Source organism: Lycium ferocissimum, chromosome 5, assembly GCF_029784015.1.
Source record: "Lycium ferocissimum isolate CSIRO_LF1 chromosome 5, AGI_CSIRO_Lferr_CH_V1, whole genome shotgun sequence".
Taxonomy (NCBI): Eukaryota; Viridiplantae; Streptophyta; class Magnoliopsida; order Solanales; family Solanaceae; genus Lycium; species Lycium ferocissimum.
Window position 1 is genome coordinate 1,315,230 of NC_081346.1, and position 26,262 is coordinate 1,341,491.

A 26,262-nucleotide genomic window follows, 5' to 3' on the forward strand; every position below is an offset into this window, starting at 1 on the left:
AACAACTGATAAGGGCACCATCTCTATAGAGCATTATCAACAGCAAATACCAACTTTAGAGTCGAGAAAAGTTAGCATTTCTTCATAACTATAATCAATCGTTTACGAACGCTGTTAGATATTTTACTTCTGAGTACGTCTCGCGTTCACTATAGGCATGAACATGAGATATTAGGGTATGATCTTGGTACTCACAAAGAGCCATAACCATACAAAGCTATTGATTCTGGTCTCACACACGAGCTAGTCTTGCAATCATGTGTGCAGCAGCAGACTCCCTTGCTTCACGGGGGCTCTCACTTATGTTACTTTCACTGATAAATTCGGAATCCGCACCTTTCACAAAGACCTTGGCAAGAAATCCACCTTCACAAGGGCAAACACTGACAAGGATTAGCTAAAATTTGCGAGACACTTGTAAATTGGGGAGTGCTTGCTTAATTAAGCATGAATTTTTAAAACAAAAATTAAGATTCATATTAAAGTGATGATGCCTGTACCAAGGTAAGCTCCGGGTGACGGAATGACAACAATGGAAAGCAAAGGAGTAGAAGTTAGAGGTTTAACCAAGTCTAAGACGAGCTTCTAGTGGAGGGGCTATGCCATTTGGCCATTGATAGTAGCATTGCCTGTGATACAAAGACTTCACCAACTGCAAGAAGGAAAAGGAGCAATAGCTTCTCCCTAACAGGACAACCCTCCCTTTATATCCCTACTTACATATCCCACCATGAAAGCAATACAGAGCCTGTTTGGATGGGCTTAAAAAAAGCAGCTTTAGATAAGCTAAGCCAAAAGCGCTCAATTATTTGTTTGGGCTCATTTTAAGCACAAAATGTCTTTAAGCTGGCCAGCTAAACACTCAAAAAAGTTGAAAACAGCTTATAAGCTATTTTCAGCAACTTATAAGCCAATCCAAACAGGCTCATATACTAGAGAAAAGAGTTCAAGCCACTAGGTAACCTTTTCCATCCAAAGGAAATGCATAAGCCCATGTAAGGCCTTAGTATGGTGAAAGAGTATTTCAAGAAAAAAAGCAAATAAAACAAATAGTATTCCAAGAAAAAAAATAGTGTCTCTGTAAGATGTGTGGAATAGAATACTTTGCTGACGCCCCGTGTTATATTATCACGCTCCAGTTGTCCAGTCCTACGCATACGGCGTGTTAAGTCCAACATTGGTTGAGAGAATAGACTGTTGTCTCCTTATATGGTTATGAGCGGTCCTTCCCTCATGAGTGCTTTTGCAGTTGAGTTGGGTCCAAGATTCATTTATTCAAAGAATCAAACAAATACAAAAAGAGTTGGATGAAAAAGGGTCAAAATTTTAGAACACGTCTTTCCCAGGCTATCACCGTGGCAGAAAAGAAATCTCATCAAATGTCCATCACTTTCATCAATAGCACAATAGCATGTATCATCAATTCATCATTGATATAGAATATATAGCCTTTTGAGGTAAATGGGAAAGTTTAATATCTTACCCTCAAATGGAAAGACTCGATATGCTGGCAATACCCAATTATTCCTGCAGCACAATTGATCCAGTTGCTGCAGACATAGAATTGAAGCATAAATGTGAGTTTGTTACAATTATGCAGCAAATAAAAATTACCACAAAGAAGAAAAGACACCAATACTTGTAGGCAAAATCACTAACAACAGGAATGTGAAGTTATATGACGCGACCTAAATTATTCGAACTCCTAGCAGGTAGATGTTAGGATATGCAATTAACATGAATGTGAGTTGATTTCAGCAAGAAATAACCAGCTGAATTTTTTTTAACTTTGCCATATGCTAACCCAATACTTAAGATTTTATATAAAGAACAAATGCATGAAAGTCAAACCAAGTACTGTCTTTCTTAGCTCAATAAAATGAGCACATCCCTTATGTTTCCCAATAATGACTTCCTATGTATATTGAAGGAAATCTTAGATATATCAAACATGAATAAACTTTTCAACCAACAAAGGACAATAGAAAATAAGAAAAGCGAAAAATAAGTGTCAAATTTTGATGCCTCATCTTGCCTGACATTGGTATTGCGAAGTAGGAATTGCCTCAGACAATCTTTTTCCTTTGCTACATTGAACAATAAATTGGTCTTCTACCAGTTGATTGGTACTGTCCCCAACTCCTTCACCTTTTACACACATGTCATTACAGCCATCTATGAGAGCTCCAATCTTCAATGGCAAAACACTTTGACCCTCTGCATACAAATTAAGAAAGAAATTATGCTGACACTCCCCAGTCCATTGGTTTAAACTAGTTGTTCAAGTGAAAAGTCTCCCAAAGGCTGACACAATATATCGACAATGGGTATCAAAACATCAAATACTAGCAACAGATAATGCCACCTCTGTCTTAAGAGAAAAGCTACCAGAACAGTTTCTGTCCATTGTTTTTCTGAGCTCCAATTAAACCAATACATAAGCGTCAGCTGTGTTTCTAATTTCCTAATAAAGATTTTCCTTTCACTATTTATCATCTTTTCAGCGTCATGCTTTAAGAAACATATGGGCCTCGATTTATCTCATAAAATCTGAAACTTATCAAAAGTGCAGCTTTTAGATCTATGTTAGGCATCTATCGGCAGTTTATTGCTTTGCATTTATTCTAATAGTCGCACATCGATATATGTAATGCCTTAAAGGCAACAAAAAACCTTCCTGCCAAATAAGAATCTAACTTTCATGAATGAATTTAGTATTCATTGACTAAGATGAAACATGCTAGGGAGAAAAGTTGTACCCTTTAATGCTGTCTGAATAGCTTTATCACACAATGCAATCTCATCTTCCAAAGTGAGTAGCTGATAATGCTGAAAGTGAAATAAGAAAAAAGTAAAAATATCAGGATGGCAATCAACAACAACATACCCAGTGTAATCCCACAAGTGGGATTTGGGGAGGGTAGGATGTCGCAGACCTTACCCCTACCTTTGAGGGGTAGAGAGGCTGTTTTCGATAGACCCTCGGCCAGGATGGTAGTCAATGTCTCAAAATTTGACGGCACGTTTTGGACCTAAATAGCATAATCCACAGTTTTCTACCATTTCCACAACCATATATTGAGAAAACTAAAAATGTGAAATTCCTTAAACCTTCACACAATGGTCTTCCATGTCAAATGCGGAACATGAACTGGAACCTCCCACCCCACATCCCACACACGCAGCAACCAAAAAAAGAAATAGAGAAGTGGGAGTGAAACAAGACCACCTGATTGATGTAAAGATGAAGGGAACTTCTTATCAGACGAAACAAATAATTATTAAAATAAAACCTCCTAAATAAAGGAAACATTCTTCAAAACGTAGTCAGAAGTTCATCAAGGAAAATTGGGAAAAGCTTATCAATAGGGAATGGGGTATTAGTCACTTGTCAGAGCAACCAGTGCAAATCCTCCTCTTAGGAGTTCCAAAAAATGTAATACCCAAAGTTTCATTTGCAAATTTTGATCCCTCAGTAATAATTATTTCCCAAAAGTGAAATGAGAAGCCATATTTGTTAACCATAGAATGACAGATTTTCAACTAGAAATGACATGCACCTAGGAAGACATAGGAACAATAGCAATATCAGAGACAGGTACCAGTTTCTCTCTTTTCCAGCGAAGAATATTCAAGGCAGATTGTGTTATTGCAGATTCCATTGAAGCCAAAGTGGCTACTGCATCCTCAGAATGTTGAGAACCCAACTGAGACAGGCCTCCTTGCACACCTCTTCTTCTTTTCGCTTCAACAATCTTTTCATCATCATAGTCAGTATTGCACGACTTAATTGTGGGTTGAGCCACATCCTCCTGTCAATATGCTTGAATATTGAATACTCACAACCATTTAAATCCATGCTCCAATAATCTTGCTAATCATATATATTGTCAGATGCATCCATAAAATTGACTCTGAAAGCATGAGGTGATAACAAAACTTGCACATAATTCCAAGTTATTACTCAGAAATTTGCATATAGGCTTTTCATTTTAAGGGAAATACTGAATGTCCCGTCCCAGAGCTTTTGAGGCATTAGTTGTTGGGCCCGACAATACAAAGGAAAGAACTCAGTTTTCAAAGGTAAGCAAGAAGAAGGTAACTTCCAGAATGCGACCTCCATCATAAATAAAGAAATAAATAAGTAAAACCAGATTAATACAAAAGAGGGGAAATAATTGAGGGAAGTTCCACATGTACTACATTAGACAGAAAAGGGCCTGTTAGGCGCCATGGGATTCATTTGGTGATAATAAATGCCAACAAGATTGTCACAGTTTTGTCTCTGCCTAGATGAAAATCACATCAGTCATCTACACATACTTGATGAGGACCACCAAGCAAATTGGATAAACAAGTCATTTGATAGTACCGTCTTTCTTTGAAAAAGCTCATGATTCCAGCTTCTAGCCGTGCATCCCTTCGAACTCCTTATAGCGTAGTTACTGTGGGAATTAGTTTTTACCTGATTTACTTCCTTCTCACTGGAGCTACCTCCAATATGTACATCATATGCATGACCAGCTACCACTTCAACATTTAGATCTTGCAAGCCATTTGATAACCTGTGATGAGAACTCATTTTAGCAACAAAAGGAATTATGCTTAATAAACTCTCAATAGTTTGAAAGAGCAGAAACTAGATATGAAATAAACAAACAAAAAAACAAAAAATTAAATTATCTAGAAATGGAAGCTGATCACTAGGTGATTTCTTCCCATCTATCCAAGACTTGGCGGACACACAAGCCCAAAAAGAATCACGAAAGAGGCGTTCTCACTATCTATTCAATTCAAAATGCTTACCTGTGCTGGTGGGAGGTAGCAGGTATCTCTAGCAGGTTCTCGAGTTGGTTAATTATATAAGAGGCTCTACATATACAATGTGAATGCACCGGCTTGAAGGGGAGTGTTAGATATGCTAGTATTAGCACTGTAAATCCCACAAGTATGAAAAAACTCATTGTAATACATGTATATAAATAGATAGAAGCGTACGGCATAGCCAGGCATTCCCATAAACTTTCTCCCATGTTTTATTTCTCACAGTTTTCCTATCAATGCGAGACCTAACTTTTAGGTTTTATGAAAAACTTAAAGATATAGCTGCAAGGAACAGTTAGAACTCGGAATTACTAATCATCAACAAATGAAAATTTATAACACAAAATAATCACAAAAACTAAAGCATGAGCTGTAAATATTTGAGTCAAAAACCAAGAATGGAAATATTATCAAGTTTGTGAACGTCCCCTTAGAGAAAGAAAAATCATTGGATAGTTTCTACTGGAAGGAAAACAGCTAAGCTCCTACTAAAGCATATTAAATTGAGAAGTAAAAAGCATTTTCGCTACCAAACATTTTTCTTAAAAAAAAAAAAAAGGACACAGAAATAACCAAAAGTAACCAGATGAAACTTCTACCTAGAATGCCAATTTGACAAAATCTCTCCGTAGGGAAGCAAGTGAAGATACTCAACAGCTGGAGCAACTGTCCATTCACGTGTCTTTTTCTTGATTAAAGGACCCTGCAAGCTACTCCAGAAGCAGATTCAGGGAAAAATCAGCCATTCGTCGTCATTGGAGCAATATTTTATAGTACTGAAAATAAAATTTAAAGCAATAGTCATTTATGCAATGCAAAATTCACCTTGTCTAACATATTATGATATTAACTAAGGAGAGATCAGTTCCTTACAAATTTCACTAACAAATAACAAAATTTGATCATTCATCGATGAAATGCACTTATCAGGCTACTTAGCATGTCAATAGCTCAACATAAACGATTTATGCTCATACAAGTGCAAAAATGGAATATCCTACTGGCACATTAAAATTTTCTAGATTATGAATCAATATTGGTAAGTGGTAGCATGTCTGACCTTTCAATGACGTCCCGGATAGGAACCATAAAATCTTTATTCACCGACTTAGTGGATTGTACAAGATATAATTGAGCGGATGCTTTTTCTTTATCTAAGGAATATACAAGGTGGCTCTCTAGGACAACCAGATCACTTCTATTGATGCCTGTTTCACATGCAAATTACAAGAAATATTTAGGCATTCTACAAATATTACAGCATATAAACACAACTGAAGTATTTAGGTAATAAATATTATATATGAAGCTGCCTTTGGCTAAGCGAAAAATATGAGGTTGCTAAAGGGATAGGATATTAATCAGTATACTATTAGCAGAGTTAAGTTACTTCAAAGAAATCAAAAGGCGGAAAATGGTTACAAATCATGACTGATTCTTGTGAAAATAATAATAATTATAGATCAATTCAGCTAGCTACACAAAAAATAAAACCAAACTGGTTGCCCAAACTTAGTAGTACTTGTCGAACAAACAAAATAAATATAAGGAACAGATTCCTAGATCTCAAACATAGAGACCCAGGGCGGGCAGTGGCAGAAGTAGAATACAACCAATGGGTTCATGGGAAGCCATTACCTTTTGCCCAGACCCCTATATATTAGATATCCATTAAATATGAACAAAAAAATGAATGAGAACCAGTTATTATTGTTTATTAACTTGAGGTGTTTGTCAATGGCAGAGCCAAAATTTTTACTAAGGGGATTCAAAATATAAAATATAAAAAAGTAAACACACGATGAAGTCAAGGAGATTCAACATCTCCTATATATACATCAATAATAACTGACATTTGGTGTTAGTGAAACAATTTCTTTTATAATATTGAACTGAGCCAGACTTAATTGGAGAGACATGAACGGTGAGGATTCATGTAGCCACCTCAACTTCCTGTCGATTATGGGGTAGTTATTGTAGTAGTTTCCTTGGTAGCAGGTGTATGAAACATCTTCCCACAACATGAACTACAATTAACGTCACTTACTACAAATAAACCACAAGAACCACTTCCTTAGTACTGACAGGCAGCATAAACAAACCACAAGAACTGTTTCTAATGGTACTGATAGAATAAACAGGCACAATTGGAAAGATCAGTTCAAACCTAAATCGGTGCCAAGGAGATCAGTCACTTCCTAATGCAAGTCTTCAGAACTTAAAACTCTAGAATTTGTGATTCCTCATTAAATAAATACCTGTAGCTTCTGTGGCAGCAGAAAGCGCAAGCTCTTGGAGGCCTGCTCCATCAGCATTTGAAAGTATATTAGTAGCTCTTTTCTTTTTGTTTTTGTACTTTGAATCAAAAAGATAACCTGAGGAGCCATCAAGATGTTTTTCAATAATGGACCAAACTGCACCAGTCATAGAACTACGCACGAGCAAGCAATTCTCCCTCTTTGAGTCAACTAAGAATACAGCAACTTTCGAAGTAGGCCATTTCTGTGATAGCGGAACAACTTCTGCAGCATCCAGCGTCGAAGATACATCACATGCCCTCATAATTGCCTGCTCAGTGAGTGAAAGTTGGCTTTCCAAATTGTCCACATCTGTGTAATCTGATCGATGCATTAATTTCATATATGCCATCAAACTTGGTTTCAGAACTACAGCCAATTGGCAAAATGATGTAAAATCAAGAAACTCTAGTTTATGGTCTTGATATTGCTTCCTGTAGTAGTAGTTGTAGAGCAACAAAACAGAATGCACCTGTCAACATCAGCAACCAGTAGAAGAATGGATTAAATAGCACATAACAAACATGCCATAGTGTCTGCAGGAAGATTTTTCCACTAACCAAAAAATAGCATAACCTTCATTAACCAAACTTTCATACCAAGCTTGAGTATGCTAGCTTACAGATTAATCTATATTCAAGCATAAATACATAATGCAGCTCACCTCCACTAAACTCATTTATATAGAATCTCCTCCATACCAATTGCATAATATCTTTTCCCCAAAGTCAATTTCATGAAATAAATGAAGTTTAGACTTTCCTTGGCGTAACTGGCAAAGTTGCTGCCATGTGACCAGGAGGTCACGGGTTCAAGCCGTGGAAACAGCCTCTTGCAGAAATGCAAGGTAAGGCTGCGTGCAATAGACCCTTGTGGTCCGGCCCTTCCCCGGACCCCGCGCATAGCGGGAGCTTAGTGCACCGGGCTGCCCTTTTAAATGAAGTTTAGACTTTAGAGTATCAAAATAAAAAACGTTTTGGTAAAGTATTTTCCACATGCAGATTGAATTAATAAAAGTCAATTCATTCATCTAACAGTTGTTGAAATAAGTTGTTAACACCTAGGCTTTTCTCCTTTTTGCTCTTTATTCATACTTTCTCTTGGTTTTCCCTTTTTTTTTGGTCTGATTCAAATTTTTCTCTCTCTATAGTTTTCCCCAAAGTCCATCCCTTCTTTTACTCGGGTGGTTCGCAAACTAAATTATCCCGGAATATAGTCCTGATTATAACCCTTAGACAAATGGGGTACAATAATCTCAAGTTTGATGGGATATCCAAGATTAAGTTGGGATTAAATATATAATGTGTTTGGTTAACGGTATAGATACTCTATATTCAGTGGTGGAGCCAAATTTTTTGTTAGGGGTTCAAAATTATAAAGAAGTAAATAGACAGAGAAGCTAAGGGTTCAACATTTACTCTCTCTATATATAAAAAACAAAATAACGAAATTTTTACGGAAGGGGTTTGCCCGGGCTCCGACCCCGTCTATATCGGCAACCAAACACAATATAAACCAAAAGAAAACATGTGAATTTAATGAACATTGAGTGACATTCTATATAAGTACCTGTTTGGCCATGGATTGTTGTTGATCAAGTGTTGGAACTTCATTTGATTTGCAAGAAGTGTGCCCTAACAATGGCTCCACCATGTATTCCAACAATGCCTGAAGTGTTTCCTCAGTTGGACCCACCTCCTCAATGGCCTCCATTTTTTCCTTCATCTGATTCTAGTTCTAGTTCTAGATTATAGTTGATGGTGCAAAAATGCAGTGATAAGAATGGTGAATTTCGATAAATAAAAAGAAAAAATGGGCATGCAGAAAGGCAGGGGGTTTAACAATGGTGTGGCCTGGGAAAGTGTGAAAGAAAATTGGGTTTCGGCCTTTAGGGGTGTTGGGAAAGTGAAAACACACAAAAGGTCACTTTTACACTGCTATAGGTAATAATGCTCAAATTAGTAGAAATTAAAAGTGCCCGTTTGGCCATAAAAATTATCCACTTTATTCCCAAATCAGCATTTGGCCATAAAAATTTCGAATACAGCTTGAAGTTGTATTCTGGAATACCAAAAATTCAAAAAACTTATTTTTCAAAAAATTTCACTTTTTTATAACTACATTTCACCAAAAACTACAATTTCAAAAACTATGATCAAACACAACTCCAACTCCAACTCCAAAATTCTAGAAAAAAATGCATTTTTTTTTGTATCTATGGACAAATGGGGCCTAAATTTTATATTCCCTAATCCATTTTTCCTTGTCAAGTGTATTAAAAATAGATGTTCGCTTTTACTCCTTTTGTCCCATATTAGTTGTCCACGTTACTAAAAATGTCCATCTCAATATATTTGTTCATTTACAAAAATCAAGACAGAATTAATTACAATTTTTCCATTTTGACCTTAACATTAATTGCTTTTTAAAGTAACTAATAGTATTGATTATGGTGTATTTAATTGGAGAGAGACAAGGGCAAAATAGTAAATATACACTTTTATTTATGATTTCTTAACGGTGATTAAAGAGAAAAAAGTGGACAAGTAATATGAGACGGAGGGAGTACTTGTCCGATTTGAAAAACTACGTCCATTTTTACTTGTCAAGTGTACTAAAAAAATATATGTTCATTTTTACTTGTCTAATTTAGAAAATCAATATATAATTTATCATTTCATTCCTATTTTACTCTTATTATTTATTATTGAGTGGGAAACTTTAAGAAATTGTTAGTGATTGCACAAGTTATAAAGTAATGTTTGATTGATTCAATCATTAGATGACTTAGTAATAATTAAGGTTGATATAGTGATATAGTAAAATTGTCATTTTATTTATGGCTTCTTAAGAGGTTTATGAAATCAATACAGCACAAGTAAAAATGGATTGAGAGAGTATTTAGACAAAAGATACTCTTTATCTGACCTCTTTTTATGCTTTCTATGAAGCGGGATCTTTCGGAAAGCAGTATCCTACGTTAGTAGGAGTAAGGTCACAACATGTATTTCTCTCAGGACCGCGTTGTGGGATTTCACTGGGTTGTTGTTGTTGTTGTGTATACTCTTTTTAAGGCTTAATACATGAATAACCTCTTAATTTGCCAACAAATTACATTTAGACACTCGAATTACGGTTTGTTTCAATTGAGCGCCCGAAACATAATAAAGTTTTCCTATTAGACACTTCCGGTTCAAATTTTGAAAAAACTTTTGCACATATCCTCAAAGCGTCTATTAGATAGTTAAGTTAACTTAAAATATGTCATCTCCTTTAAGTATATACATTAGCCTCAATTTCATAGGAACACTTTATTATGTGTTCAGATATTCAATTAAAACAAAACTTAATTAAGCGTCTAGATGAAATTTGCTTACAAGTTTAAAGAGTTGGCTACGTATTAAATTAACTTTTGTAACATAAAACATCAATAAATTCGAATTTAAAAAACAAGCTAAAAATGAATGTGTATGTACAATAATGCATGTTAGAAACGCCACATGGCAGATAGATTATGTGTCACTCCTCACTTTTTATCTGCATCAAAATAAAAAATGGAAGTTACAAATTAGCTCTGTCACAATAATAATAACACCACACAAATAGAATTGTGCGTACAAAATACATGTTAAATCTGAAATTCGAATTTGTTATGGAGTAAAGAAAATGTGGGTTGATATTAGAGGTAGCAAATTAGAGTATTGTCTGATTTCTTGTTGCTATGTATATTGCATTATGCAATATGTTTGATTGTCGAAAATGAGAAATAAATAGAGGTGAAAATAGTGTTGGGGGGTGATTCACGAAGAAAAATGAATATTGATTGTATGTTCTTTTTATATGTTTGACAATTTTGTTATTGATTATTGTTTCTAAGCTTGAATTAAAGCCGTGTTGTCAATTTTCTTTCGAAATAGTTCAGCATATCAAAAACTCAATGTAGTTAAGCCATTTTGAAGAGCTCAAAGGCAACTGCTACATGAACTGCATCATAGTATAATCCAAAGGCAACTGCTACATGAACTGCATCATAGTATAATCCACCTACAAAAATTCATTTATTTTGAAATGAAAGGACTAAATTTTTTCCATAAATAGATATCGCGTAACACCCTTTAATTAATGTGCATCCGCCCCCTGATGATACCCTGTCATCTTCGAATCCCAGGTCTATCTCGGTAATTAGTGACACATTATCTCATAAAAAATTATTTACTAAGTATTTGTTATTTTATAATAATAATTACGTGTCAATCTCCAAAACTATATGAATCGCAATCATATACATATTTTTTCCATTTGTGTAACTATATCACTCAATAAGAAAACAAACATAGGCAATAAGAAAATAGAGCTTAGAGAGAGAGATGCGTCGGTCTCTATAACTAGTGGTACATTATCTCATAATAATTTTATTTATCAATTATTTTTTTCATAATAATTCTCTGTTCCAATGATGTGATATTTTTCGCTTTTTGACTAAATTTTAAAGCTAATTGTGTTAGATTAACTTAATATTTTAAAATTAAAATTCATATTTAAAAACTATCTGAAAAGTACTATAGGTCACAGCATTTTGTCATATCAGTTTGATGAAAAAATACATCTTAAAATATTAGTCGTTCATACAGTTTAAATCTCGGAAAGCGAAAATCACATAAATTGGGATCAAGAGAGTACTAATTATGTGTCAATATATAAACTTATATGAATTGCAGTCATATTCTTTTCATTACTCTCTTCGTTCATAATAAGTGGTGTTTTTAGCTTATGCACACCTTTAAGAAATTACTTATTTCTAGAAAATTAGGAGTGTTTTTACTTAGTTGCCCCTGATCAAATTTTACTGGGTATGTTTATGTTGTTGCCTATAAAAACTAGTGTTTTAAAAGGCGGGGGTGTGAGGCGGGGCGTTTTACTTAGTACGGGGCGAGGCGTAAGCCCCGAGGCACGTGGCATAAGCCCCATGGATTTTTAATTTATAATGTAGTAAAATAGTGTAATAACACAGAAATTATAAAAAATATATTAATAGTTTAAAAAAATTTAAAACATGATTAAAGAAGCTTATAGAAAACAAAATTTATACCATGATTTTACAAGTACAAAATAATGCAATGATTTAAAAGTTGTTATGACATGCAAACCAACTTTAATATCTTAACTTTCGAATCACAACTTTTAAAGCATACTATTGTCATACTATGTAATTTACCTTCCTAAAAGAAAATAAGAAATAAATTTTATCATATTACAATAAAAACATTACTCCCCCATAAATAAAAACAAAATTACTTTCAAATGACAAAATAATAAATTATGACAATTTTGAGACATAGAACAAAACATGAAGACCAGTGACAAGTGAAAATGCAAAATTCGACTATGAATTTTTAAAAGAGATGTTAAGTGATATTCACCCTCGTAGTGTTTTCAAATAGTAAATATGTACATATTACGACTTGTTATTTGAGTTATTCTAGATCGTCTTATTTTTATAGATGAAGAAAACTATTAAGCATCATTCATTTAGTAAAGAATTATGAGGGTCAATGATTTTAGCTAATGAAGTTGACACATAATTTGTGTAAGAATTCGAGCCCAGAGCGCTGAGCGTTACGCGTGTTTAGGACGTAAGTCGTCAGGCGTTTAGAGCGCAAGCTTCACGGAACTAAGCTCTAAACTTAAAACCCAAAGCGAGTCTCAGAACTACCTTCAAAAACATTGATAAAAATTAGTTAATGTTCTTGATAAATAAAAATATATGATGGACCATATTATAAAAAGCGTGAAACACATGTGCGTGTGAGTATTTAGTTAAGGTTGTTTCCATAATAGATGGATGAGAGTTGAGAGTGTGGGCGGGAGGGGAGGTTTATAAGTAAGCAAAATTACATTTGTTTCCTTCAACAAAATCTCACATTAATAAAATCTGGCTTAAACACTAGTATTAGATTGAGCATTATTAATCAAAAAAGCTCCTGGAATTTTCTTCAACAACGTCAATCCAATACATAGAGAGAGAGAGAGAGAGATGGGGAATCGGAAAGTGAAATGGACATCAGAGGAAGAAGAAGCCCTAAAAGCAGGTGTAGCCAAACACGGCACAGGAAGATGGAAGAATATACTAAGGGATCCTCAATTCGCTCCTCTTTTGACTAATCGCTCTAACATCGACCTCAAGGTTTTTTTTTATTTTGCATGTATCATGTTTCTCTTTTTTTTTTTTTTTTTTTTTAATTTTTTATTATTACATGTTGTTTCATTTGCTTCGGTTATCGTACTACTGTTTCATTTATCCATTATTTTCATTATTGTATATGTACTTTATTTCATGTCCTACTGATTTTGATATGCTTTAGAGTCTATTGGAAAGCCTCTCTACCTTCACAAGGTAGGGTTAAGGGTTTGTAGACCCCACTTGTGACTGGGTATGTTGTTGTTGTCGTATTTTTTTCTCTTTTGTTTTGGGGCGATTGAGGCTTAATTTAGTGGGAGTTTTGGGCATAAGAATTGTGAATTTTGGGAAAAAGTAGTAGTATTTGTTTTCAGGTTGAAAATGGTATGTGGAAATTAGAGTTGTGTTTGGACATGGATATAAATTGGAATTGTTTTTGAATTTTGTGAGTGATTTGGAGTGAAAAAAAATGAAAACGGCTTTTTGGTGTTTTTCAAATTCCAGAATCCAACTTTTGTCAATTTACATGTGGCAGTCTCTCATCCAGAGTCGGGTTATTTATAATCATCAAACTTTCTTTGTTCTCATTGAACAGGACAAATGGCGAAATATGTGTATTTACACTGCTGCGCAAGGCCAAGGGTCTAAAGATAAATCTAGATCTGCTCGTGCAAGACCAGTGGCAATAGATGCACGTGTGCCTTCTACTGCTCAAAGTTTTCAGGCTATTACTTCAGCATTGGAGAATGAAGCCATTGATGATTCTCCGAGAAGCCCACAGGAAGGCTCGAATGCTCCAAAGTGTGTGACTCATTTTAGTTTCTTGTATTACTTGTACTCTTAACAGCTTTGTTATTGAGTTTGTCGAGACTAACTACTTGTATGCATGTATACTTGTTAAAAAGCGTCTCTAGGGAATAGATTTTTTAAAACAAGCTTGTTAGTATCAAAAGACCCTTGTGGTCCGGTCCTTCCCCGGACACCGCGCATAGCGGGAGCTTAGTGCACCAGGCTACCCTTAAGCTTGTTAGTATCATTTTCGTTCTTCTTTCTAGGTGAAGGGGGAGGAAGGAATTAGTTATAGTTTTGACAGGAAATGTGAAGGAAATTTCTTCTCCACTCCCCACCACCCTCACCTCTTCCTCCCTACATCTCTGCAAAAAAGGATAGAAGGAAAGGAAGTTAGCTGAAAGGAAAGAGGAAAAAGCAGAAAATGTATCTGTTCTGGTAGAGACAAAAAGAAGGTAGCCTAAGATAGGCAAAGAAATTTGACATATCATTTTCTTGTATGATAGTACTGGTTGATCTTTCACTGTCTAGAAGCTAAACCTATTTAATAGGATCTTTTGGAAAGTTGTTGTACAGTCTGCTATTCACATTAGTTACTTGTATTAGAAAAAAGTGGATGTCTGGACCTTTTCTTTTGGAATATATCCTTGATTTGATGAAGTTTATTCCATTTAGATGTGTTTACGACATAGTTATTCTTTTTTTTTTCTTCCCTTGAATTATTTACAATGTAAGGTCAATATTGAAACGGTGTAGGAAGTAGGGAAAAGCAAATATCTATTACTAAAGTCTAAAGTAAACATGAGATTTTTTACACGTGCCATATTGAGATCGAGAGGGCATATATATTGCATGTTTGGGCTTGGGAAGAATGGCTAGAGTCAAGCTTTGTACTGGACACTTGGACTTCCTAATGAGAGCATGGTGGATCTGCATGCACTTTGAACTGAAAAATGCTTAGGATAGGAATCTTTCTCATTCTGCTTGTATGATTATTTTTGTTAGTAACCCGTCTACTGATCCATCCTTAGGCCAGTTGTCGAAATTCAAACTAATGAATGCAAGTTCGCTGGGTATGTTGTTGTTGTTGAATGCAAGTTCGCTGGCTTTCATTATATGTTGATATATCTGCCATACTTCCAGGTATAAAGATATGATCTTTGAAGCTCTGTCATCCATGAAGGGTTCATATGGATCTGATCTTGGTGCCATTGTGGGATTTATTGAGGTGAGCTCAATCATCTTATCGTTATTGCATTAAAAATTCCCTGGGAAAGTCGTGCTTTGTATGACTTCATGATCTTCATGTTGACATGCTTGGTTTTGCTGCTTCTGCTTTTCAGTTGACATCATAATGAATTTTGCATGAATTTCAGACTTTGAGAGGTCATTTAATCAGTCAATGCATGTTGGAATTCTGTATGAAAACTTTAATTAATTTCATAAACATCAACCTTTTTTCCATAGAGACTTCTTAGATTTATTGAGCCATATATGGAGGCAATTTACTTAAGCGAAGAATACCTTATAAAAAAAATTAGCAACGAATATTTGTGCTCAATTTTCCGATGAATCCTAGGCTCTAGGTTTGCCCTCTATTTGCACTACTAGGTGTTTTCCACAATAACAAGGCAGTTGAAGATTACACTTCTATGTAAGGCTACTTGCTGATAAAGATATTGCCATTCGACACTTTGGTTACCATTCAAGGTTTTATGAAAGTTCATGTGAAATTTCCACCATGTTCAATATCTATTGAGGGTTTGTGCTTGGCCTTTAAGGTTCTTATTATCTTTCTAAAAAACATTGAAATATGCAAGACCAGATAGCTTTTTCCCTTTTTCAGCCTCTTTTCTTTTTGCAGTTAAACATGATTTTGGGAAAAATACAAATATGTCGACCTGTCTTTCTGTCGTTAATCTACGAGCTTATGCACAAGTCCCTGGGGATGGCCTAGTGGTTGGGGCATGAGAGTAATTACAACTGCGACATTGCCCACTTTCTTCAGCCTTGGTTAGCAAGTGTACCTTGGCAACTTTGCTTGTGAGGCTGACAGATGCCCGGCCACCACTGATAACGGGAAAAGAAGGCTTCTGTCCAATACAAACACAGATTTAATGTCCTCCTATAAGTTTAATTGTTAGCACTTAACAACTCAAATAGAGGAAGTAATTTCCTTTTGTGTAGATTTTTTATCTGTTGATATGTCCACAACTCTTGCATGTGATCCCTTGTCTTTTGTTTAAAAAGGAAGAGCAAGAAAGAAAAGTGCTGTATGATCTTCTAGTAACTTCACAGTTACAATTCCATTTTGATTACCATTGCATTTAAACTTTACCAAGGAAGTTGACTCTATTCTATTCTTACTGCAGCAACGACATGAAGTACCACAAAATTTTAGAAAGTTATTGAGTTCCAAGTTGAGAAGACTTGTTTTGCAAGGAAAACTTGAAAAGGTAAATAATTTCTGAATCCCTTAAACTAAGCTTCCTGACTATTTTCTTGACTGTAACATTAATGAAGACTTCATTATTTACTGTCTATCACATGTTGATGGATGACTTACTTATTTTACTGTGCAATTTGTGGAATTTGGACAAGTGTGGTTCAATTGATGCATCTAATGTTCCGTTAGGCTGATTGTATCTTGACATTGCCTTTATTGTTTTATGTTATTTGGGGAAAATATTCACCGATTATTCATCAGCATATAAATTATGATGCATCTAAAGTCAGCAGCCATTGTTTTATTGAGCCTGATACTGCAGTCTTCAGAAAAAATGTAGGTTAAACAGGTTATTTCGAAGTTCTGACTTGCAAAGTAGTTGCAGAGCCTTCGATTGGAATTCTATTGTTTGCATTTCATGGGCGGATAATATCTTATGTCCAGCTCTTTGTGACAGAAAACAAAGATAGACGAAAGCATAATTTTTTGGCACTTGAATATCAAGGATAACCAGTTATTCTTTTATCAGCAATAAAAGCAACATTTTAGCTCCATCAGCAATAAAAGCATCATTTTAGATCCAGCAACTAGAATTTTTGGCAAACCTATACCCCCCACCCCCCCTTTTCCCCAACCACACATGCACCCCACAAAAAGGGGGGGGGGGGGTTACAGATGCAGTCTTCACACTTTCGAAACCCGGAAAATCTTGCTTTGGCACACTTGTTGACGTGAAGCTTTAGCATTTCTCTCTATTTGATAAAATGCAGGTCCAGAACTGCTATAAGATTAAAGATGCAACATTAGAAACCAAAACACCCACTCCAATACAAAGAGATGTCCGGTCATTGCCAGCTCCAAATTCAGCTGTAAAAGTCTCCTGTGAAACAGCTGAAGAAGCTGCTAGGATTGCTGCTGACAAGATTGTTGATGCAGAAAATAAGTCTTATTTGGAAGCTGAAGCAGTTAAAGATGCAGAAATGAAGTCAAAAATGGCTGACGATGCAGAGACAATGTTACAACTTGTCAAAGAGATCTATGAACAATGTAAGTATTCTAGTTGTTGCCTAACATGCTAAATTATGTAGGGACGATTTAGGTTTTTGATGGTTTGATGTTTAAATGCTGCCATTCCTGAATGCTTGGGTTGGATTTGCTAATTGAACAGATGCTTCTTTTCTTCTTGGCTTCTTGGTGTTGTTCCCAGGTTCACGAGGAGAAATTGTTTTCTTGGCTTGATCACCATTTGCAATGGTTTGTATATACTGCTCGTTGAGATGCGGAGATGCTTTTCATTTTCTGATAGCTGTGGGTTCCAACCAATTCAATTTCCTTTAGAAGTATACTTGAGAAAAATCATGGTCACACCTTGAAGCTTCAGAGATGACGATCATTAATATCTTGTGTATCCTGCCCATCTAATCTCTTTAGTACAGGCTATAGGCAACTCTTACATTCAAATTTCACTAAATCCTGTTCATAGATTTGCTTAATGAGCTATTCTCTTCTTTTTTGGCGAGAGGAGACTATATTGATGAGAGTTTTATTGTTACTGGCATACATAATCACCAGCTCTGTGGAGGTATTTGTTTTACAATAACTCGGCATACTAGTTAAATTCTTTCTATTGTTCTTTGCTTGTGTGCATCCCTGAAGAAAGCCATACTCGGCTATTTCCTGGAACCAATATGATTCCCTGAGGTTTCTTGTTGGCGCCAACGGGCTTTGGATTTTACTTTCTAGGCCTTAAACAATTAACCAAATGGCTAACCAGGAAAAGAACCCTGGGTAAAATTTTCTGGATATAAAAGGAAGTGTGTCAATGTAAGCGAATTATAACTTCATTTGTGACGACATTATAACCTGTTAAATGCGGTCTGATGCGCAACGTGTATTAAGGTGGTTCTTGGATCTGTGTAGTCCGGCAGCACGCAGACGTGCTCATTTGATGTCAATGAGAAGTGACGATTCTATCCCCTATCGAACACAACTAGCTAGAAAATAGAAATGTAAAGCTCTTCAAATTTGTATGTTGTATTCTTTTGCGTAGTATATAATCCTCAAGACGGTCAATCGTTGCAGTCCTCTGCTTTTCCCGTCAGTGCGCAAATCAGCTATGTATTTTGTGCAAAAGGAATGATACTTTCAGTTCTGAAAGTAACTTCAAAGAGAAAAAGAAAAAGTCCTCTAAGGATCATTTGGAAACGCAATCTTATCAAGTCTCTTTTTCTCTCTGAAAGAGATGTTAATACGATGAAGCGGTAACTTCCCATAAATACATGGCATAAAAGTACCATCCAATTGTAAAGTGGTTTCAGCTATGGACTTCAAACGATAAATTGCAGATTTTTTAAGGAAGTCATCAACTCACGAATCTCAGCCAGACAAGTACATAATTCTTCTTTTTTCTTGAACTCATCATTTCTCACGGAAAACTGTCCGAAGCAACAATCGAGACGCCGTTTGACCATTTGGTAAAAATTAATCTAAAAGTATGAAGGAAAATATTCCTAGCCATGCAAAAATAAGGCCCTAATATGATCCACAATATTTCTGAATGAGATATAACTGCTTTATTAATGATGACGTCAAGCAAGCAAATAATGGATTTCAGGACGTACAGAGATGATAGTTTACCCAGAAAAAGAGTTGGAACTTGGAACTAGTACTTATCCAGAGTTACAATGAAACAGGGAAGATCAGGAACTACAAAGTGCAATTGGGAGGGAGAGAGCAAGAGACAGATAGAGCGAAAGAGAGTTTTACATTGAAGCGTAATTTTCGCCTTGGACTCGAGCAAAATTTAACAGAACTGAGGAAACCTTGCAGTAGAACTGGGTGTGAATTACAAAAAATGCTTCTCTTTCCCTGCAGTAACAAAGAGTTCTGCGACCTCCAATTACAATAGTACAAGCCCAAGCTCTGACGATCTTAAAACATGCTTCGTTCGATAATTGTAGAGATAGTAATGGAGTTTCCCATCACCGGGGCCAAACTTCAGTTCCTTCAAGAAACTGTCGTTCTGCATAACATCTAGGGCATTGAAAACATCAAAATCCTTCTGCTTTGCCACAGTAAGGGCATCATTCATCAACTGAATCAATGGGGTCTTCGTTGACACATTGTAATACGAATAAGCAGCTTTTAGAGTGGTATGATTCTGGTTACCAAGAATTGATGAAGGGAGTGTGTAAAAACTGCAAAAGTCGGTGATTTCATGAGTATCAGGGCTTTCAACCAGATAACTGTCGATAACACCCTCCTTTGGCAGAAGCCAGTGTTCCACGTCATTTTCATCAAAGTCAGGTGCAACCACAAACTGCTTCAAGTAATTCCTAAGCAATCGAGTGACAGCAGGAACATCATGGGGCTCCATCTTCCTGAACCCAGGTGTCACAGTCTGATCAGGTAACTTATACCTTACTTTATTGTACGGCTCATTGTCATCCTTGCACCAAGCCTGGAAAACCCGACATCAATTAGCTTCTTTGGATTCAGAGATCTATGCCAATATTGACAGGTTGATACAGGTGTTGGAAGGACCACCCCAGCTGTATAAGCAGCTTGCCAGATATTCTCCATATGAACCCTCCTTGTAACCTCTTTTATCATGACGGGAGCAAGTCTTTTTGATCTAAGCTTCTTATGAACACACAGAAAATTGATCTCAGCCATGGTCACAACAGTATCTCGGACGCGTATCCTTGCAGGTACCCCTGTAATAAAGGCAACCAACTTTTTTGAGGTCTTCACTCTGACTCCAATGTGCCAGCTCCTATAGAAACCTGGAGGGCGAAGTGCCCATCGAAGAAATTCTTTTGAGTAATTGAACCTAAACATGTTCTCATCATCCTCAACATAGTTGTTTGTTAGGAGAAGATAGACCTCATTGCACATCTCTTCCGAGTCCATGTCACAGGTTGTCCACTCATATGGACCTGGAAGGTTGTAAGGCTCCTGCTTCACTTCTGATAAAGGAGTTGGAGGTTCAATAGGGCCTTCAGGCAAGCTTGTATCCCCAAGATCCTTAAACTGCCCCACTGGTTGAGTCTCCCAAAACTTATGTCTCTTTGCAAGTGAGAAAGATTCTTGGACTTTTCGTGCCAAGGAATCAATGGATACCTCATTACGATTCTCCAGAGCTAAATTATCATCAGAACTTTGGTTATGGTTCTCAGTTGCCTTACTGTTGTCAGCCATTTCACCAGCTTCAGTGAATTATTCTCTGTCATTACATCATAAATTCAAACCCCATAGCAAATGACTAAAAGAATAAGCAACAAAATACAGTATAGTGGCTATCTAACTAAGCATCAGGGGGATTACATGGGCTATGACAGGTACTTTAAGGAAGCAGTTCACAGCTTTTATTTAGTGAAGACAAGGAAGGATCTCAAGACAGTGAGGATCACCATAACCTGCTGCATAATCTGGTGCATTCCGGATGAAAGGAATTGAAGGTGGTTCGAAGGCAGGGTTCACCTCAGTGAGAGCAATACATTTAAATCTCTTAGCTTTTTAGCGTAAAGTAGATTTAATAAATACTCCTAACATACACGCTCTTTTCGATTTTATCATCTCCCTTAGTTTTTTAATAGATGAATAAGATTATAATCAGATACAGTTTTTGCAGTAAAACTAGTTTGTCAGCAACTACTTGATGCCAAATGAACAAACTTAACTTGACTTTATATAACTTTTCTTTTTTTTTTTTTTCAAAAAAAAAAAAAAAACAGCCCTAATCCGCTGAAGTAGGCACCATCAAATCAAATGAACAAAATTTACTTGCCTTTATATATATATATATATATATATAAAAGTAGCACTAATCAGCTCAAGTAGGCACCATCCCTCAAGCATCTTATATTTGATGTAAAGATGCTTAAAAGTAGAAACTATCATTTAGGAAAAAATACCTGCAACGAGATATACATATAAATGGAAATGTTGGCATACACATGGAATGCATCATATAACAACAGGCACAATGTATCAGAGCTAAATTGATGTGTCCAAATAGTAGACTAAGCAGTCTTAAACAAGGATGGGCAGCTGGTTTACCAGCTAAATTACATCTTCTTATAGAAACCAAATCAAACATCATTTTGCATGAATTCATATTCACGCTAACACACACTCGATTCGCAATCATACACAGTGTAGTAACATAAACATCAAAGCAGATATAAAATTCCACAATTTCAAAATCAAGGAAAAACAAGATAGAATTAAGGAGTCAAAGAGATCTAGGGTTTTACTGAGTTACCTGTACTGGAGAAAGCAAAGAATATTATGAAATGGTTCAAATTGGAAGCAACGAAGCTATGGATGAACATGTGAAATGGTCGAAATGGGAGATGGGCCTTGTTTTTTGTTATGGGCTTTCTTCATTATTCTCCTTTGGGCTGCATTTACTCCATTCATCTTTTTGCGCATTTTTTTGCACGGATTGCCCTTCGTTTGGGGTGGTCTTTAAATTTTGCCACTCAAATTTGTGGTCTTTAAATTTTGCCCTTCATATTTGTGGTCTTTAAATTTTGCCCTTTGCTTGGAAAGATGAGCGAATACATGAAATTCTGGGTTCGAACCCCGCTCAAGCATAAAATAAAAAAATAATTTCGCGAGCGGGACTAGGGGAGTGTATGCGGATCCGGCAGATACAATCTTTAAGAAAAAGTTAAAGTTATGCTTAGGATCAGCGTAACTAAAAATCTGCCCCTCGAGGCAAAGTCGCCCCCCTCAGAAAGACTTTTAGTTAAACATAACTAAAAGTACGCCTTGAGGGGGCATATAAATTTAAACTTTGCCTTATAAGGCAAACTTTTTTTTTTGGTTGAAAGTCTATTTTATTCCATCCAAAAAAAACTTGTACGGCACAAAGTTGAGCCGACCTTCAACCGTACATGGTAAAATTCCTACTCACTAACTTGTATAAGTCAAACTAGGAGCAACTATTACATTAAAAAAACAACGACCGAGTTTTAATCAACTACACTTAGCTGGGATAGCATTCATACGCGAAAAGCTCTCTCCCATTTGAAATTGTTCTGCCTTGGATGTGAATATGTTGTGCAATCTCTCTGCCCGAGTCTATCGGGAAGAAAGCGAGTATTTTGAAATGCGAGTAGGTTCCTTTCTCTCAAACCAATGCCACTAGCATACCAAAAATGCGACGAAGTAATGGAGCGGTGGCACGATTTGTGTCTAGCAATGTGTGAGATCCGTGTGATTTCATCTTGCCGGCCCTATTCTTCTAGTGTACCCGACCTACCAACAATCTGTACCACAATCCTTTTGTGATGGAGCGTTCAAAATAAAGATGGGAAAATATTTCTTGGGTCCGCACGGAAGATGGGAAAATATTTACGAAGTATCAACGATTCTAATCTACCTTGTATTGCCCGGCCAAAGTGTGAATTTGTATACGGGATGGACATTTGGTTGTAGCATAATACTTTTCCATGTAACTTTGGTATATATGCTTGAAAAAATACATATATATGCTTCAAGGAAAAGTTTGCCCATAAGGCATAAGTATGCCCCCGTCGGCGTAAGTTTGGTAAATCCTTAACAAGTTTATGCCGATGGGGGCATACCTTTAATAAACAAACTTTTATGCTTGGATCCGGCATAAACTTATGAAGGAATTATCAAAGTTATGCCGGAACCGCATACTTATGTCAGTCTACGCCCATAAGGCATAAGTATGCATGGGTCCGGCATAACTTTGCTAATTCTTCACCATTGTATCTTGAATGGGGCATAGCGAAATTTAAACTTTGCCTTGCGAATTTTTTTTTTAAAATTTTGGTTGTATGGGGGTTCGAACACGAAACCTATGGGATTTAGCGAAGGGCAAAATTTAAAGATTTCAAATATGAAGGGAAAAATTTAAAGACCACCCCAAAAGAAGGGCAATTCTGCGAATTGCCCGTTTTTGCGCGGTGTTCTTTAATTTTCGCCCTTCACTTAAAAAGGTTGCCGAAATTTTTTTAAGGTTCTGGGATCGAACCACCTCAGTAAAAAAAAAATAAAAAATCACAAGGTAAGGCTTTTGCAAAAAGTCTGCCTTATGCGACAGACTTTGCCTTAAGGCATAACTAAAAGTTTGCCGTATAAGGCAAAGCCTGCCGTTTCCGGCAGACTTTTAGTTATGCCTTAAGGCAAAGTCTGCCGTCTCTGGCAGACAGGCATAACTAACAGTTTACCTTACAATGCAAAGTCTGTCGTCTCCAGCATAGGTTCTATGTAACTTCGCCCGAATAAGCAAACCAATGCCCTTCGAAATTATTACTATTTTCGACTCTGCTGGGTTTCGAACCTAGAATCTTGGAATATTTTCGGCCATGTTTTTAAGTGAAGGAAAAAATTTAAAGACCAGTGAATTGAGAGACAAAAATTAAAGACCAGTCCGTATGAAGGCCAATCGTGTAAATTGCCCTGCTCGATTCCCTTTTGTTTCTAAACGGGTCACTTGCACTTTTGGCCCTATTTTGTGGTGGTCTGTAATTTTAATCCCTCGTAACAAATACTTACTAATTTTTTTGCGGGGCATATCTTTATATTTTTGCATCATAATATCCCACGAGTTATTCCCAGTTTAAAGAACTTATGTCCCGCTATGTATTAGTTCGATTTTCAAATGCAAAACAAAAATAAAAGACCAACCCATTTGAACGACAAAACGTACAATTTCTTCATTCCATTTTGTTCCCAAAACGTCTGATTTACGTAAATGTTTCTTTTTAAGTCCATCATTTATATGTTGTCCCAATTTTTTAAATTTGCACAAGTATAACTTTTGGGATTGACAAAATATAGGACTGTGTTCTAACATCTATAAAATTTTAGATCGTGTTGTAATATTTTCTCATAAGGTTTTCAGTTGATTCAAAGGAATTTTTAGACCGTCGTCTAAAAAGTTCATAAATTGACTCCAAAAAAGACAACTGGCGAAAATTTTCCTTTCTTTCTCTTTCTTCAATTTTTCTCCAACTTGTGCTAGGTCGAATTGTGTCTTCTTGCAATAAAGGGGACTTTTGCTAATTGTGTTTTTTTTTTTTTTTTTCTTCTGTTCGTTGTCCAATATTGGAGCCCGATTATTTCGAATTCGCGCTGTGTAGGGCCCATTTGGGAGAAAGCGCTCCCTGCCAAGACTTTGCTAATTGTTATTACAAGCTCAACAAGGTTGGACATGTGAATAGTGAAAAAAGTAGATAAAAAGAAAGAAGACCTTTGATAAGATTGTAACCTCGTGCCGAACATATCAAGTGGGATTCTACTACTTAAGATATAGTTTGGCAAACTATATTGTATGCAATTATTTGGTTGAGCAAGTGAAATTCCTACTCTTCGAATACATATAGTTGTAATCAATATACTACTATTTATGATAGCTTTGCTATTGACAATTTAACCATATGTAACCATCCTTCACTATTTCAGATTTAATCCTCACACTCGCTCCAACGCGAAATATCTTACAATTTGTCCTAAAATTATGTCATACATACAATGATTAGAAACCAAGAGACAGACGTGCTTGCTTAATAAGCTACAACTACGGGACCTTTTGCATTCTGTGCTTTTGCGCGTTGACGATGATATAGGAAGAGAACCATGGTTTGTTTTTAATTCAAACTTTAGCGAGGTAAAAACATAATCGAAGTGTGAATGAATTGATCCGAACACATTATATATTTTGAATCCGTTATATGAATTCTCATTGCTTTATTTAAGCTCCACTCATGTTATTGTCATACCTAGGGGTGTTCAAATGAGACCGAAAAATCGATCCGAACCGGTAAACCGAATCAAACCGACTTGATAAACCGAAAACCGGCTTGGTTTGACTTGATTTGGTTTTAAATTTTAAAAAACCGATAACATTTGGTTTGGTTTGGTGTTAAACCAAAAAAAACCCGAATCAAACCGATACATACATACGTACATATATATAAGTCCAATACAAATTCAAATAATTAGTAAGAAAAGTGTAGCCCATTTAAATTTAAGGTAAAATAAAAAGAAATTTGCTAAAGGTAAAATAGAATTTCTCCCTTATTCAGTTTTACGGTTCCCTCGTTTACATGACATCTGAATTACTACTAATAAGCTAGCATTTTATCCGTAACAAATTAAAGGGAAGAAAACGACACAATTGGAATTTAAAAAGATTTGGTAGATGACTTTGTCTTTCTGTTTATCATTTTTTGTTTTAACTTTTGTGCTTTCTTCTCAATGCTTCATAAACACGATGAATCTAGATAACAAAAAATTCGGAGGGTCGCGTAATATCAAAAGGCTATATATAGGAGGTAACTACAATCATGAAAAGTAAATGTTATGCTTCTATAATTCCTATACCCATAGCCATAGGCCTATACCTAAATAAAGTTAATGAATTAATTAAGAAGATTCTTAGATTTGAATGGATCACTTTAAAGCCGTATTTAGTTACCATTTGATTCAAAGGTTCTTTGTATTAATACATTCTTAAAATCCGAAAAAACCCGCAAAAATCGAACCAAACCGACAAAACCAAAACCGATAGAATTCATACTTTAATGGTTTGGTTTGGTTTGAATATTAGAAAAAACCGACTTAATTGGTTTGGTTTGGTTTTAACCAAAAACCGAGTCAAACCGGACCATGAACACTCCTAGTCATACCAAGTATAACTAATTTTAGTATACGGTTAATTATTATCAATTCTTTTTTAACTTGTC

The 26,262-nt window shown here is 35.9% G+C and overlaps 3 protein-coding genes across 3 annotated transcripts; 1 reads left to right on the plus strand and 2 right to left on the minus strand.

Moving 5' to 3' along the window:
- Nucleotides 1-2: 2 nt before the first annotated feature.
- LOC132055324 (uncharacterized) lies at nt 3-9,015 on the minus strand. The gene is made up of 10 exons (XM_059447086.1): nt 8,691-9,015; nt 7,083-7,593; nt 5,885-6,032; nt 5,424-5,534; nt 4,466-4,565; nt 3,603-3,812; nt 2,760-2,829; nt 2,036-2,217; nt 1,484-1,550; nt 3-366 (listed from the first exon to the last, which is right to left on the minus strand). The coding sequence occupies exons 1-10, from the start codon at nt 8,844-8,846 to the stop codon at nt 233-235; spliced, it is 1,689 nt and encodes a 562-aa protein (XP_059303069.1). The 5' UTR covers nt 8,847-9,015; the 3' UTR covers nt 3-232.
- A 3,906-nt stretch (nt 9,016-12,921) lies between these two features.
- LOC132055325 (telomere repeat-binding factor 4-like) lies at nt 12,922-18,134 on the plus strand. The gene is made up of 6 exons (XM_059447087.1): nt 12,922-13,305; nt 13,895-14,100; nt 15,232-15,316; nt 16,461-16,544; nt 17,305-17,581; nt 17,742-18,134. The coding sequence occupies exons 1-6, from the start codon at nt 13,156-13,158 to the stop codon at nt 17,771-17,773; spliced, it is 834 nt and encodes a 277-aa protein (XP_059303070.1). The 5' UTR covers nt 12,922-13,155; the 3' UTR covers nt 17,774-18,134.
- Nucleotides 18,135-19,084: 950 nt separating this feature from the next.
- Nucleotides 19,085-21,939, minus strand: LOC132055326 (glycylpeptide N-tetradecanoyltransferase 1-like). Its single transcript, XM_059447088.1, is given in 3 exon segments — nt 19,085-19,955; nt 19,958-20,759; nt 21,801-21,939. Coding segments are annotated over 2 exon segments (1,299 nt in total). The 5' UTR covers nt 20,735-20,759; nt 21,801-21,939; the 3' UTR covers nt 19,085-19,433.
- Nucleotides 21,940-26,262: the final 4,323 nt, after the last annotated feature.

Coding starts and splice junctions, on each gene's coding strand:
- LOC132055324 (XM_059447086.1), bottom strand. CDS start 8,846: ATGAAGGAAAAAATGGAGGCCATTGAGGAGGTGGGTCCAACTGAGGAA. Junction 4,566..5,423: donor TTGTCAAATTGGCATTCTAG/GTAGAAGTTTCA, acceptor TTCTCATCACAG/GTTATCAAATGGCTTGCAAG. Junction 3,813..4,465: donor GTGAGAAGGAAGTAAATCAG/GTAAAAACTAAT, acceptor GCATATTGACAG/GAGGATGTGGCTCAACCCAC.
- LOC132055325 (XM_059447087.1), top strand. CDS start 13,156: ATGGGGAATCGGAAAGTGAAATGGACATCAGAGGAAGAAGAAGCCCTA. Junction 15,317..16,460: donor CCATTGTGGGATTTATTGAG/GTGAGCTCAATC, acceptor TTCTTACTGCAG/CAACGACATGAAGTACCACA. Junction 17,582..17,741: donor CAAAGAGATCTATGAACAAT/GTAAGTATTCTA, acceptor TGTTGTTCCCAG/GTTCACGAGGAGAAATTGTT.